At 47.0% G+C, this 15368-nt stretch overlaps 1 protein-coding gene across 1 annotated transcript; it reads right to left on the bottom strand.

Moving 5' to 3' along the window:
- Positions 1–3574: 3574 nt before the first annotated feature.
- LOC146173697 (organic cation transporter protein-like) lies at positions 3575–8548 on the bottom strand. Its single transcript, XM_084585249.1, has 2 exons — positions 8204–8548; positions 3575–4990 (listed from the first exon to the last, which is right to left on the bottom strand). The coding sequence occupies exons 1-2, from the start codon at positions 8546–8548 to the stop codon at positions 3575–3577; spliced, it is 1761 nt and encodes a 586-aa protein (XP_084441375.1).
- Between the last annotated feature and the right edge of the window lie 6820 nt (positions 8549–15368).

The raw sequence follows: 15368 nt of genomic DNA, 5'->3' as shown, positions 1-15368 counted from the left end.
TAGGATCGCTTTGTCACGAGCCCAGTGTGGGGTAGCGGTTTATACGCTCGGCTAGGGAACGAAAAAGTAGTCCACCTAAGGCTCCAAAATTACATCGCCGAAAACAACATCTTTCCTTCCTGCATGCTGGACTTCCGCAAGGGACTCTGCACGCAAGATGCTTTCCTCCGGATTAGGGAAGAAGTCATCAACACCATACCCCGAAAAGGCGAAAATTTCATTCTGGCACTAGATCTCAAAGGAGCATTCGACAACATTGGCCACCAAACCATATTGCACGAATTAAACAATATCAACTGCGGGGAGAAAATCTTCAAATACGTGAAGGCTTTCCTCTCAGATCGTACAGCCACCATAGGAATTGGAGAGATCCGATCACCAAAAGTGCCCATGCCGAACAAAGGTACACCGCAGGGTTCTATAATCTCTCCAATGCTATTTAACATAGCAATGATAAATTTAGCAAAAAAACTGTTGACTCGCACTGATATTGGCTTCACTTTTTACGCGGACGACATTACCATCTGGGCTACTCAGGGATCCTTGGCGCAAAAAGAAGAACCTCTGAAAGCCGCTATAGACCTAGTTGAGGAATTTGCCGGGGAGAGCGGTCTTCAATGCTCCCCAGAAAAATCCGAACTTATCAGGCTACACAGAAGAAATTACAGGTCCCCAGGAGAAATTCAGCTCTCTCTAGGAGACCAGATAATTCAAGAGAAGGACAAGATCAGAGTTTTGGGGCTGTGGTTGCAAAGCAATTTGAGAGTGGATTATACAATCAAAACACTCAAAACCACAGTCAACCAAATTTCCAGAATGATTAGAAGGGTGACCTGGCACCGGAAAGGGATGAGGGAGGAGGACACCCTCCGCCTAGTACAAGACCTAGTTGTTAGCAGGATTACCTACGGGCTCCCATATCACGAAATTAGATTCACTAATAAAAAGGCCATTGACACTATCATAAGAGGAGCCTATAAAACGGCCCTAAACCTCCCGCCAACAACATCAACGGAACGCCTTTGGGCACTCGGAGTGCACAACAACTTCGAGGAGCTCAAGGACGCGGTTCTAGAGAGTCAGAAACAACGCCTAACAACAACGCAGGCGGGTAGAGAAATACTGTCAAAACTAGGGCTATGGCAGGCACTAAGAACTTCTGAGATCAAATCACAAATTCCGACATCCACAAGAAACAACATCTATGTGAACCCGATACCCAAGCACATGCACCATGAGTTACAGAAGGGTCGAAGGAAAGCCAGAGTCAAATCATTGGAAAAACAATTGACGCGGAAGTTGTCTACTTGGACATAGAGGCTTACGGCGAACCTGGCAAGTTCACAAAAGCTGCAGTTGACCACAAGAAGAGGCCAATTATTCAGGCTTCGATCTATGCCAAGGATCCTGCGGAAGCGGAATCACTGGCAATAGCCGTCACCATAAAAACTCAAGACAACTAAGAGAAGTCATCACACGTAGTGACGGACTCCCAACCAGCTTGCAGGGACTACCTGGCCGGAAAACCTCACAAAAGAGCGTGTGCAATATTACGTTCCATCTCCCAGACGCACACAATTACATGGACACCTGGACACGAAGGCCTAGAAGGAAATGAGGTAGCGAATGATCTAGCCCGAGCTCTCACAAACCGGGCGGATCCCCATCCCTACCTCACCCCTCTCCTAGGACCCTACGGCGACAGGCTGGAACACCTACGGGTAGAAAGAAGAATTTTCTCACCACCACACAAACAACTTCCTTCCTCGGACGCTATAGACTGGAGAAAAATACAAACAAACGCATTCCCTAATCTTCAAATTTTAAATAAGATAAGCCCAACAAAATACACGAGTTACTGTCCTTGGTGCGGTGCAAGCCCCACACTCTATCACATCTCTTGGGAATGCCAGGACAAACCTGACCCAACGTTAAAAGTGCCATGCCCGACACACGAGCAGTGGGAGGCGGCCCTGACCAGCGACAACCTGGACCAGCAAGCCTGGATTATCCAGCTAGTCCGCAAGTCAGCTGCTGCCAGCGGAGCCCTGGACTAGGGGCACCGACCACCCAGCTCCTGGGAATTTTTACTGATTATTATGCTCATTAAAAGTTTTCTCTCTCTCTCTCTCTCTCTCTCTGTCGATTACCGTTGAAGAAAGATTCTTAAGTGTCAGTTCGTGCGAAGATTCCCTGCGACCCTTTACTACGGGTATTTGACCATGAGCCAAGAAAAGCATTCGCATTATAGAATCATCGGGAAAAACTCCGAGTGCACTTTGTACTAGGCCGCTAAAAACAGACCCTTATGCTTTCCCGTGGGCTGCTGCGTTTAGATTGAGGCGAAACGGGGTGGCATCCATGTCCTGTGCGTTGTCAGTGTACATTGAAATTAGTTTTAGTTTAACTCTGATTAAACCTAGTTGAATTGCGATAGCAACGGCGGAAGCTAATTATTTTGCCTGCTACATTATTCTCCTATCACGCCCAATCAATGTAAGGTGCTACATGATTGGGGACACTTAAGCTCATCCTTTAAGAATATGACGCGAAAGCGTACCTTACCAATCTTCTTCTTCTTATCCTTATTCTTACTTTTCTGCTCCTCCTCCTCCTCGGTTGTTCAAGGTCAAGCGTGGCCTCCACCTGGACCACGCGACGGCTCGAAACCTGGCGCAGTATTGCTATCGCAATAAAAGTACCAAGGTGTTCGAAATTTCCGGAGCCCTCCACTACGGCGTCTCTCATCGCCTGAGTCACTTTAGAACGTTAAACCCTACAAACCAAACTAAACCTTATGCATTCCACAGTTTCAGTGGCTGTCATTCCCACATATGCAGTAAAGATTTAAAAAGGAAAAAGGTCGCTGTGACATGCGCGTGCACATCCACCCTTCGATATATTGCATTGCTCAGGTGGCTACAAAAATACATAAAATGGTTTGGTTTGGTTTGTGGGGTTTAACGTCCCAAAGCGAGTCAGGCTATGAGAGACGCCGTAGTGGAGGACTCCGGAAATTTAGACCTCCTGGGGTTCTTTATAAGAGTACAAAAGATAAAACACTCGTTATATGCGAGCCGAATACGCCTTCTCCAACAGCTAACCAAACAGAATTAAGGGGACAAAGCAAGGTCGTCTATATATTTCACTGGCAGTAAAAGCACACAACCCATAGGGCGGAAATGAGATTCTACGCAGTCTTAGCCTCCAGCTCTAAAACTTGCACGGACATAGAGTATGTCGAACACTACTCACACCACAGTATTTTTTTGTGAGGCAGGTCTACCGCAAAATAAAGATGGCACCCGGCCAAAATACAACAGGAAATGCCAGCACCAGGTCTGAATGGTTGGCGTTCATAGCGAACAACTTCTGGAACCAACGTTGCCAAGATACGGAAAATATATCAAGACATTTTACGCAGCTTTCATTCTTGCGACAACATGGCAAACAATTCCATTAAGTTAAGTTATTAGATGACATATCTTGTTGTATCCATAGAGAAACGGTCTATATGCGTTATGTTGACTCCGTGCAAAGAAAAGGCCAGGCAATAATTGGTTCAGGAGACTCGCTATCGTGGATCCGTCGTAGGTGATATCACTTTCCTCTTTCGTCGCTTCCGTTTTCTTTGTCCTTCAGTGGGAGAGAGCGACTTTTTAAGTGCCTCCTTCCGATCCTTGTCGTTCATGGCGTTTTCAACTCGCTGAACCTGCGAAGGCGTTCGTACAAAGACCTCTGGCAGCCAGTGAATCGCCCACACGCTAAGGGCGGCCAACACCGCCGAAACTGCACAGAACGCAATGTACGTATACTCGTTGTGACCGCCGTAGGCGACGAGGATAACTCCCATAAGGGAACCGGCGGAGTTGGATGCCAGGCATAGGCTTACGCCGCCGCTGCGAATATCGGTGGGAAAGATTTCAGCCGAGTAGCAGTAGGCCAAACACATGGCAACGGTCACGGCGGTCTTCGTCCCGAGCTGAGCAAAACGAACCACTGTGCTATATCCTACGGACGTCAGAAGAATCTCCAGGGTAGATCCGACGCATACCATTATCAGGGCTAACGATAACGTATCACGGATGTTGAACTTGACCATAGCCCAGGCGGCAGCCCCCAAAACGGCGAACAATACAGCTGTGTCCAGCATTTCCCAGTAGAGGCCCCAAGCCAACCTGGTGCGGACGAGCGTGAAGTAGACAATGCTCAGAGAAAACCTGGCAAGAAACACTGAGGTCGCTCGTCGATGCGTCTTTGCGGCGTGCAGGAACTGTTCCGCAGCGGCGGCGATGGCCACTTGGGACGACCGAGAGCGGTCCATCTTTCTCAGCTGTCGTCGGATCGTCTCAAACGTGGCCTCTGCCTTGGCCTTGTCCATGCCGTTCATCTGTGCTGCTGCTATAACGGCCGCCTCAGCCAGCTTAGTGTGCCGCGTGGCGAGAAGCCACGCTGGTGATTCTTGCAGTAGAAAACACAAAGCCGCAAGCGTCGCTGTGGGAACAAGGATGAATGCCTGGGAGCGCGCCCAGTGGGGTCGCAGTGAGGCAACTGCCTCGACGACTGGGGGGACCGTTACGCTTGCAATAGCCGTGTGTGTGAGCGTGAACAGCGGCCGCCACGCATCTCCCGTGACCTCGTACAAGATTATGAAGGTGAGCAGGAAGGTTCCATTGAAGCCCACGAAGATCACAACACGGGTGCAGATGTAGAAGGTGACCGTTTCCACGGTGCTACTGGCGATGGTGCCTGCGAGGAGAAGGAACACTGCAAGCAACATTACAGGCCTTCTTCCCAATCTGTCGGACGCCCAGCCGAGGAGGGGTGACGCGATTATGGAAGCGCTAATGGCGACAAGCTCTCGAACACCGGACAGATAGAGGCGATTGCAGACGAGATTCAGCCTGCTTACGGCGCTGTCGCCTATGCTTTCAATGTCGTAGTCCCAAGCATGGCACTGCACCACCGACCTGTTGGCATCCGGACGGTCCTGCGAAAAATGTTTGAGCAGCCACAATAAGTCGGACGTGTGGTGATAGTAAGGCGACAGGTGCCACCGAAAAAGTCAATAAGAACTGAAGGCGCTAATGAAGAAGTTTAATACAGCAGGCGTCCCGCGCTCTCGTACATTTTAAAATAGCGGGTCCAGATTGCGCATGCGCTGAAAATAACCGGGTAAAAAGCATTAGCGTATTCTCGCAATTTTCAGAAGGTGTCCTTTTTACGCACTTGTCGCTAAATTATGGTCGCACGCACACGGAAGGGAGAGCCGCAACATCATTCGATACGGTGTGGACTGTGACATATGTTTACGTAAACGCAGATGGCGCAGTAATTCGCTGTGACAGCCTCGACAGCAAAGTGTAATGTATCCCAGTTATGAAGTGAATGCGTTAAACACCTCGCTGTTGAGAAACTGAGGGGTCAGCGCGCTGTGAGCAAGACATAACCGGCATAGCTCTGCCAGGTGGTAGCTGGCGGCTGTTATGGCCGAGCATTAATTGATCGTAGGGTTGTGTAACGTCACGCGACCACGTGGCATTTTAGATTTGACAGGAGCTCTAAACTTGAACTTCGGAGTTAATATCGGTTGGTTGGTTTGTGGGGTTTAACGTCCCAAAGCAACTCAGGCTATGAGAGACGCCGTAGGGGAGGACTCCGGAAATTTCGACCACCTGGGGTTCTTTAACGTGCACTGACATCGCACAGCACACGGACGCCTTGCTTTTCGCCTCCATCGAAAAGTTGCCGCCGAGGCCGGGATTCGATCCCGCGTCTTTGGGGACAGTAGTCGAGCGCCGTAACCACTGCGCCACCCCGGCGGGGGGGGGGGGGGAGTTAATATCGGAAGGTGAGTGGAATCGAATCTTCCCTTGCATTAATTCCGAGTCACACATGCTGCCCCTGAGCCATATTTCTAAACGGGGCTTCGTACCTATGTTGGACTATCTTTAACAATGTATAGCAGCTCAGGGCTGTATAATGCGCCTTAAGACTGCACGCTAAAGAGAGTTTCTGAAATAATAGATGCAAAAGTGAAGAGATTGGTGATTAAACGAGTGGCAGAGTATATGCATGCACCCGAGCGGGATCCGCAATGGGGAGAGAAATTTACTAAAGTTTGAAAAAGCACTCGAATAATAGTGATCGAATAAGCGCTCTCCTCAACTCAAAATATGGCAGTGGTTTAGCTCCGGTTAAATCTAGTTTAGTCGTGGAAGCCACGGCTGTATGGCTACGGTTAAGATTAGCTCGTGGTTGAGCAGGCAACCACCTCGGGATCGGATGAGTTTAACTTCTCTGCTCTGCTGCGCCGCTGACCAGCAGGCAGCACTCTCCTTCTCCATAGTTGGTAGATTGTTGTTGTTGCGAATGTAGGAAGAAGGAAGAGAAAATGCATGGGCCAGCTACTGGCTCTGCAGCTGAGCCATCTCCGCTGCCTCGTGCGGACAGAAGAGAAAACAGAGAAGGAAGAAAAAGAATAGGGATAGAAAGACGCACGTCGCAACAGCCGTCGTCCACAACCGAAGCGGGGGCGGGTGCAATGGCGGCCTACAACAGATAAAAATCCGGTGGCAGGCTAGCCCCCGCCGCTAGTGGCGCTGACCTACTAGTCCTAGCCCCGTAGGGCCAGGATCAGCCACCACTCCTCTATTCTGGCCGAGCGCTCCTAGGTATATATGCACCACACACACACGCACCTCTCTCCGCATAATCAACTGCGTGATGCGAAGCTGGCGCTGGCTGTGGTGATGACGTCACTTCTCCGGCACCGGCGGAGTCGTGCGACGGCAGCCCTCTGACGCCGCATGACTCCTCACGCATGCATGTGCAGCTTGGACCACGCTGTGCCACGCGAAATGGCTCGACCACCAGCATAGTGCTGCTTTCGCAATAACATTTCAGCTACCGTCACTACCAGCGAAAATATCGACGATCGAAAATGACACTCCTTCTCTTCACCCTCAATTCAACTCACGACAGCGCGCAAGAAAAAAACGAAGCCGTGACAGTGCCCCACTACGCTCTGCTCTGTCCGCGTCGCTTGGCAGCGTCCAAGGAGTGGACGCAGCCAGCAAGACCCGATGACATTACATGTCCGGTTTGCGTCCTAAGGAAAGTTTGCGCTGGGGGAACGTGTCGCCCTAACTGGTTTAACATACTCTTTAATCATCTATTAGGCATGATAACACGAACCACCTGGTCAGCTGAGTTCACGAATCGTCGTTGAAACGCACATCCTTAAACCTCAGCCCGCTAACACTTGCATCCGTCTTTGTGCTGTGGTAGGTTTCGAACCAAGCACTTCCCGGTGCCGAGGAGGGATCACCTCTCATGCTCTTTCAACCTCCCTCTCCCAGTTTGCTTTCTCTCCCTCTCCCCCGAAAACCAAAACAACGAAGTGGCGTCCGTGTGCTGTGCGATGTCAGCGCACGTTAAAGATCCCCAGGTGGTCGAAATTACTCCGTAGCCCTCCACTACGACTCCCCTTTCTCTCTTTCCACTTTCACTCCCACCTTCCTCCCTTCCCTTACGGCGTGGTTCAGGTGTCCACAGAGCAAGTGTGACAGATACTGCGCCTTACCCTTCCTGTGAACCAGCCAACCAACCATTTCCACTTCCCATTTTTTCATCAACCTCGACTGACCGATGGCAGGTGGCGCTGTTGGAGCCAATGTCATCATCAGCACCAGCAGCGTAAAACTCGCGCAAGAGCTAATAAGGGAGAGCATCCTAAAATACTGCAGACATATTCTATGCGCATTAGCTCGGTCACATTTAGCTGGGACATCCGCGTACCGCCCCACAGAATGCCTCAACTGGGAGTGTACGTACTGAGACTGAATAAATGAAAACTTCAAATATATGCGCATTCTTAGATGGAATAAATATAGTAGCTAAAGTACAGTTCGGTAGAAGCCACTCGTTCGACAGCAGCAGAAGCACAGCCTAAGCAGTGCTGGGAAGCGCAATCACATATGTTATAGATACAGAGCTGAGCGCGTGTGCATGTTTCTGGTCGGATGGAGTACTCATATAGTTCTATGGTATCACGAGCATTCGTTGATTTTTCGCACAACTGTTGATATGAATGGGGCTTCTGGCCAGAAGTACAATGTTACATTCAATCATTAGGCTCGTGACCCCTCAACCCTGTTTACAGATCGTAACCCCTCAGAAAAATGCGACACATTGTTCTCACCATAACAGCTGGGTCGTACATCGTGCACTTGCTGAACGTGCCATCAGCCTCACGAGGTACTGACATGTTCTTCCAGGCGTCAGCGGACATGTCTCTGAAGTCTTCAGGTGGACTGCACCAGTGATCCACGGGTCGCTCCAGGAGTCGACCCGAAAGGATGTGCAGCAGGGCCACCATAGTAGCTAGAACCCCACATAAGAGAACGCGGTACTGGTACGGGCCGTGGCCGATGACGATGTAGACGCTCTCCTGGACGACGGACAAGCTGTCCTGGGTCAGGAAGCCAGGCGACAGGATCCCTGAGCTTACCGCACCCGAGAGCACTGGTGATGCTTCCCCCGACATTACTTGCGACGCCGCGGCACCGCTGCTCATTACACTTTGTATGAGGTGCTGCGAAGTATCATCTCCTTGTATTATCGCAGGAGGCGGCATGGCTTCTTACAAATTATAGTGAATGACTACCGATGACCGTGTTCAGGCAGGAATCGAAACACATGGGCTTCTGATCGGCAGTTCTTCTTCTTCTCTCCTCGGTGGTGCATATGGCCCATAACCACAATGGGGCATTGGCCAGAGCTCAGTGCACGTGTAAGAATAGAATTCATGATATCCACTTGCGTATTGCCGTTCCCTAAAAACTCCAGCAACGGAAGTGCTTAGTGCGTCACTGAAAAATAAAACACAACCTTGCGTTTCGTTCAAGCATAAAGCGCAGTACGGAATCTGAAGCTTTCTGGATTGAGATTACTTACTATAATAAGCTTAATACATCGTTGGCGTCCGATGCGCCATTTTTGCTACGTTGAATAGGTTAGCTTGAATATCGGCGCGGCGTAATTCCGTTAAAAGAGTTTAAAGCGTGGTAAACGGTGGTAGTTCCTGAGAGGTGTCTCTGAACAAAACCTAAAGGTAACATACACTCACTGAAGGCAGGAATTTATTGCGGTGAAGGTAATTGTATAGTGTAACAGTTGTCATGCCGTCACATCCTCGCTGTGTTTGAAGCTGGTCTTTCTGCTCTTAGGAATAAAAAACATCGTAGTATCCAACCTAAAGGGGAACATACCCCAGGAAATTGTGTTCTGTTTCTTTAGAATTTTCTTAACAATATATGCCTGTCTTGCTTGGACCCTAAAAAGGGTCTGCAGTATGTACTAAATATAAAATAAATAAAATGTGTTCCTAATTTATTTGAATGTTGCGATTAAAAAAATTGTACATACAGGAATCGAACGTATGTTTTAGAATCAGGTACGTGGGTTATAACTTGCGAGCACGCTTTTTCAGGCTAGTTGGTGCCTAAGCAATCTATTTCTTTGCGCAAAAAACACGACACAGAAGAAACGAGGTAGACAGGACAAGCGCTTACTAACGACTCAGGTTTTTATTGACGGAACATTTGCTTAAATACAGCAGCTGCTCTTATCAACAAGGAGAAGAAAAGAAGGGACTTCGCATACATACATATCAGATCAGCACAGATCCCATCATCGCACGAGTGAATGCATGCTTTGAGTTTTTATTCCTGCGCAAGATAACTGAATTCTTCTTTTTAAAACAAAATTGAAGGATTGCTGACACACGAGCTACCCGATTTTTCTATTTCATTGGCCTCAATTGTCTCTCTTCCGAGTTGAGTCTTGCACCGGCTCAGTACTGACGTTTTTTCGAGCGCGGGAGTGCAGTTGCGGCAATTCCGAATATGGTCAATCATTTTGCTACATGAATTGTTCCTGACATCTCTAGCGTGCTCCCTCAGCCTATCATTAAGGCCCCTCCCAGACTGGCCAATATACTGCTTACCACAGGCAAGCGGTATCATGTACACAACGCTCTTTTTACAGGCCACGAAGCGCTACTGGTGACGCTTCGAACAAGCGACGCCCTCCTCCTCCGCATTCACTATCTTGCAAATCTTGGAGAGTTTTTCTGGAGCGGTAAAAACCACTCTAACACCAGCCCTAGCACCGATCTTCTTAATATTATGTGAGATTCCGTGAATGTACGGAATAACCGCCACTTTCTTCTGGTCAATTTGATCTGGGAGGTGCCTTAATGATAGGCTGAGGGAGCACGCTAGAGATGTCAGGAACAATTCAGGTAGCAAAATGATTGACCATATTCGGAATTGCCGCAACTGCACTCCCGCGCTCGAAAAAACGTCAGTACTGAGCCGGTGCAAGACTCAACTTGGAAGAGAGATAATTGAGGCTAATGAGATAGAAAAATCGGGTAACTCGTGTGTCAGCAATCCTTCAATTTTGCTTTCAAAAAAAGTATTCAGTTATCTTGCGCAGGAATAAAAACTCGAAACATGCATTCACTCGTGCGATGATGGGATCTGTGCTGATCTGATATGTATGTATGCGAAGTCCCTTCTTTTCTTCTCCTTGTTGATAAGAGCAGCTGCTGTATTTAAGCAAATGTTCCGTCAATAAAAACCTGAGTCGTTAGTAAGCGCTTGTCCTGTCTACCTCGTTTCTTCTGTGTCGTGTTTTTCTTTTTTTCCGCAAAAAAAAAAAAAAAAAAAAAACAATACGTGGGGTTAATTCATTTCGCCACAGAGGCTTTTTTTTTTCATTAAAAATGGTATTTATTACACCGAAACAATGTCGAAGGGAACAAAATGTAGCTCACCAAGACAAGGACAGAGAAAGAAGACACACACAGCGCTGCGTGTCTTCTTTCTCTTTCTCTGTTCTTGTCTTGGTGCGCTACATTTTGTTCCCTTCGATCATGTACCAACAAGCCCAAGTATCTACCCTTCTGAAACAATGTCCTATGTACATGGACTATGTACAAATGATTTAGAAAAGAGCATGAAAATAACCCCTACCCTCCCCCCTGACACTTCAAATCAAACTATAAACAAGAGCCAATGTAGAGCACATCACTAATGGCGATTTTCACTGGTCGATCGGAGCTGGGCGCCCGAACCGACCTAAAGCGCTACAGAGCGAATCAGCCTTGGACGACCAGCGGAACGTGTAGAACGCGCGGCGCAAGTAATGCTTAGCCGGTTTCGAAAGCTGTCGCCGCATCCCAGCGGCAAAATTTTTGTGGTTGATAAATAGGTAGGAGTGCGGCCCTCGACAACTTACTTTCGTGCTGCAGACAGTTTTCGATAGACGCATTTTGACATACTCGCGCAAAAAAAAAAAAAAAAAAAAAAAAAAACGGTGATGCCCAGTGTCCTCTGCCAATGTACCAATGTCGCTGAAAAGGCCAAAAACAGCCAAAAGAATCCAGCAGCCTCCGGAAGTGACCGCATCAGCGACAAGGACTTCCGGCGAGATCCGACTCTGGTCGGTAGATCGAGCTAGAGTGTCCCGAGCTGCTCCAAACGACCAGCGGAATACACGCAACCTATCTTGGTCGACCAGTGCAATTCGAAATCGTCCTCCCGGAGCAAGAAAACGTGCTCCGGAGCGACCAATGGAAATCGCCATAAGAGTGAGTGCGACTCCGGTTCAAAGTCAGCCTGTCATCGTTTGTTTCAACGTACTAAAGATGGCACGACGGTTGCAACTGGAACGATAAGAGGATTACTGCAATCAATTTTAATCCAGCAAACTATTTTATTGCGTATGCACGAAATCGGAGAATGGAGGCTTTCCGGCGAAACGAAGAGGCGTCCGTGTGCTGTGCGATGTCAGCGCACGTTCAAGATCCCCAGGTGGTCGAAATTACTCCGAAGCCCACCACTACGGCTCCCCTTTCTCTCTTTCCACTTTCACTCCCACCTTCCTCCCTACCCTTAAGGCGCGGTTCAGATGTCCACAGAAACAAGTGTGACAGATACTTCGCCTTCCCTTCCTGTGAACCAACTATTATTAACTATTTCAGGTAAGTTCCAAGTCCATTTGAAAAGTGCATCCGAAGTTGGGAGCTCCTGCGCTCCTGCCAATGGCTTCGGACAGACAGACATCGACAAAATCTGTCATTGGGAGCTGCCTCGTAAGCTGCATTCCAACAATTGATCGTCTAAAATTTTACTTCTACGTATTCTAAATAAATTACAGCACGGTCAACAGCATGTGGTTGATGTTTAAAGATAGTGTTTCAGAAGGAATTTCAAAAGTGTTGCCCAAGTCGGGAGTTCCTGCTAAAGGAATCGGACAGACTGACAACGACAAAATAGGGGAATGTGGGCTGCCCCGTAAGTTCCATTCATATTTCAAAAGTGCTGGCCAAGTTAGTAGCTCCTGCTAATGGCTTTGGACAGACAGACATCGCCAAAATAGGTGAATAGGGGCTGACCCGTAAGCCCCATTCCCATTTCAAAAGTGATGCCCGATTTGGGAGCTCCTGTAACGACTTGTACATAGAGACAGACAGACGAAAACGGGGAATGGAGGCTGCCCCGTAAGTTGCATTCACATTTCCAAAGTGCTGCCCAAGTTGGGAGCTCCTGTTAATGGTTTCGTACAGACAGAGAGACACCGACGAAAATGGTGAATGGGGCTGCCCCGCAAGTTTCATTTCCACTTCAAAAGTAATTCGAAACTCGGGAGTCCCGCTAACGGCTTCGTATAGAGAGACATCCACGAGTAATTACTCACTCATTACACCACGAAATCAGTGAAGGTGGCTGCCTCGTAAGTTCCATTCCCAAAATTGCTGCCCAATACGGGAGCTCTTGCTAATGACTTCGCGCAGACTGACAGGCATCGACGAAATCGATGAATGGGGGCTGCCCGTAAGTTCCATTCCCATATCTAAAGTGCTGCTCAAGTTGAGAGCCCCTGCTAATGGCTTTGTATACAGACAGACATAGACGAAATCAGTTAATTGCGCTGACCTGTAAGTTCCATTCCAATTTCAAAAATGCTGCCCAAGTTGAGAGTCCTGCTAATGGCTTCGTATAGACAGACATCCACGAAATCAGTGAAGGGGCTGCCCCGTAAGTTCCATCCATTTCAAAAGGGCTGCCCAAGACGGGAGTTTATTTATTTATTTATTTATTTATTTATTTATTTATTTATTTATTTATTTATTTATTTATTTATTTATTTATTTATTTATTTATTTATTTATTTATTTATTTATTTATTTATTTCAAATACTTTCCAGGCCCGAAGACATTACAGAAAGGGGTGGTACCTACAAAAACAAAATATACAGTGCATAGCTATACAATAATGAAGTTATATGATGGCGGAAGATAGCTTTCTTGAAATTTGCAGCATCAGTAATGGAGGGAGGAAGGTCGTTCCAGTCAACGCTTGTTTTAGGAATAAAAGAATAATGACACATTTTTGTTCTCGAAAATGGAACACCAACTTTAAATACATGATCGGAACGGGATGAAATGTATGAAGGGCTCGTAAAAAGATTATTCTTTAACAGAGGGTTATGATGATACATTCTCTGGAAAATACACAGTCGAAAATGCTTTCGGCGCGAAGAAAGGTCGGGTAAGGCGAGTGTGTTTTTCATGGAAGTAATGCTAGCGTGACGGGAAAAGTTAGATAAGGTGAAACGGGCCGCACGATTTTGAATGGATTCTAGTGTGTTTATCAGTGTGATTATATAAGGATCACAAACTGCAGATGCGTATTCTAACTTTGGTCGTACTAATGTTTTATAGAGGGTTAGTTTTATCGGCAGAGTCGCGGTAGAGAAATTTCGACGCAAGTATCCAAGAGTCCTGCTGACGTTATTGGTGACATGTTCGACGTGTCTATGCCATGATAAGTTACGTGAGATATGAACACCTAGGTATTTGTAAGAGTTAACAGATTCAAGGCGAATGTCGTGAAGAACATAAGTACGCTTGTTGTCAGTGATGCTAGTGCGACGCGATGCATGCATTGTTTTACATTTATTAATGTTTAGTCGCATGAGCTATTTATCACACCAGTTAGATATGCTTGTGAGATCATCCTGAAGATAAATAGAATCAGTCTGGTTAGATATTTTGCGATAGATGACGCAGTCGTCTGCGAAAAGCCTAATAGAAGCATGAGAAATGCATTCAGGAAGGTCGTTAATGTATATTAGAAAGAGAAGAGGACCCAGTACCGATCCTTGTGGTACACCCGATGTTACGGAAGTGCGAGAGGAGGAGCAGCCGTTAGCAGAGACATACTGGGTACGATTTGATAAGAAACTTTTAATCCAGTTGAGTACGTTAGGGTCAATGTTAAGCATGCTAAGTTTAAGAATTAGGAGATCATGGGAAACAGTATCAAAAGCTTTCGCAAAATCCAAAAGGCACTGTCTACGCCAATGTTCAAGTCAGTGTGGGCAAATAGGTCATTAGTAAAACATATGAGTTGTGTTTCACATGAAAATGTCTTCCTGAAATCGTGTTGTTGTGCTGAAAAGAAGGAATTCGACTCAAGGAAATCAATCAGATGAGAATATATAATATGCTCCAAAATTTTACATGGTATACTTGTGAGTGATATAGGACGATAGTTATCGGGGGAATGAGCGCTACCTGGTTTAGGTACTGGAACAAAATTGCCAACCCTCTAATCGCTTGGAAGTACCCAGGAACCTAGAGACTGGGAAAAGAGCATCGAAAGCAAAATGGAAGAATATGGGTCAGTGATTTTCAGCATTTTAGAGTTGATTGCATCTTCACCTGACGAAGAAGATATTTTCAAATTTCCAACCAGCTTTTGTATGCCAACCCAGTCTATACTGATAGAGTTCATTGGTAAAAAAGAAAAATTAGTTACAGACGGTACAATATTAGGAACACTTTTGTGGAAAATGGAAGCAAATACATCATTTAAAACCGAACAGCATTGGTTCGGAGGAATCGCGACATTATCAGAACGGGCTAGTTGAATTACCTTGTCTTGTTTGCCCCCAACAACATTCCAGAATTTACGCGGATTAGATTGCAGAAGTGATGGGAGGATGTTATCAAACAAATTCTTTTTTGCATCTTTAACAGCCATTAGATATTCAGCATGAATGCTGATGTGCCTGCTGATGTCTTCGCACAGACTTACAAACATCGACAGAATCGGTAAATGGGCCTGGGGAAAGGGGGGGGGGGCTGCCTTGTAAGTTCCATTCCCATTTCAAAAGGGCTGTCCAAGATGGGAGCTCCTGCTAACGGTTTCGTACAGAGAGGCAGGCATCGACGAAATCGGTAAATGAGGGCTGCTTCGTAAGTTAGATTGTTATTTCAAAAGTGCTGCCC

The sequence above is a fragment of the Amblyomma maculatum genome, chromosome 11 (assembly GCF_055883805.1).
Source record: "Amblyomma maculatum isolate TAMU_Amacu chromosome 11, ASM5588380v1, whole genome shotgun sequence".
Lineage (NCBI taxonomy): Eukaryota > Metazoa > Arthropoda > Arachnida > Ixodida > Ixodidae > Amblyomma > Amblyomma maculatum.
Note: the sequence above shows the minus strand (reverse complement) of the source record. Positions and strands in the feature narration are given on the sequence as shown.

Coding starts and splice junctions, on each gene's coding strand:
- LOC146173697 (XM_084585249.1), bottom strand. CDS start 8,548: ATGTCGGGGGAAGCATCACCAGTGCTCTCGGGTGCGGTAAGCTCAGGG. Junction 4,991..8,203: donor TGTACGACCCAGCTGTTATG/GTGAGAACAATG, acceptor CATTTTTCGCAG/GACCGTCCGGATGCCAACAG.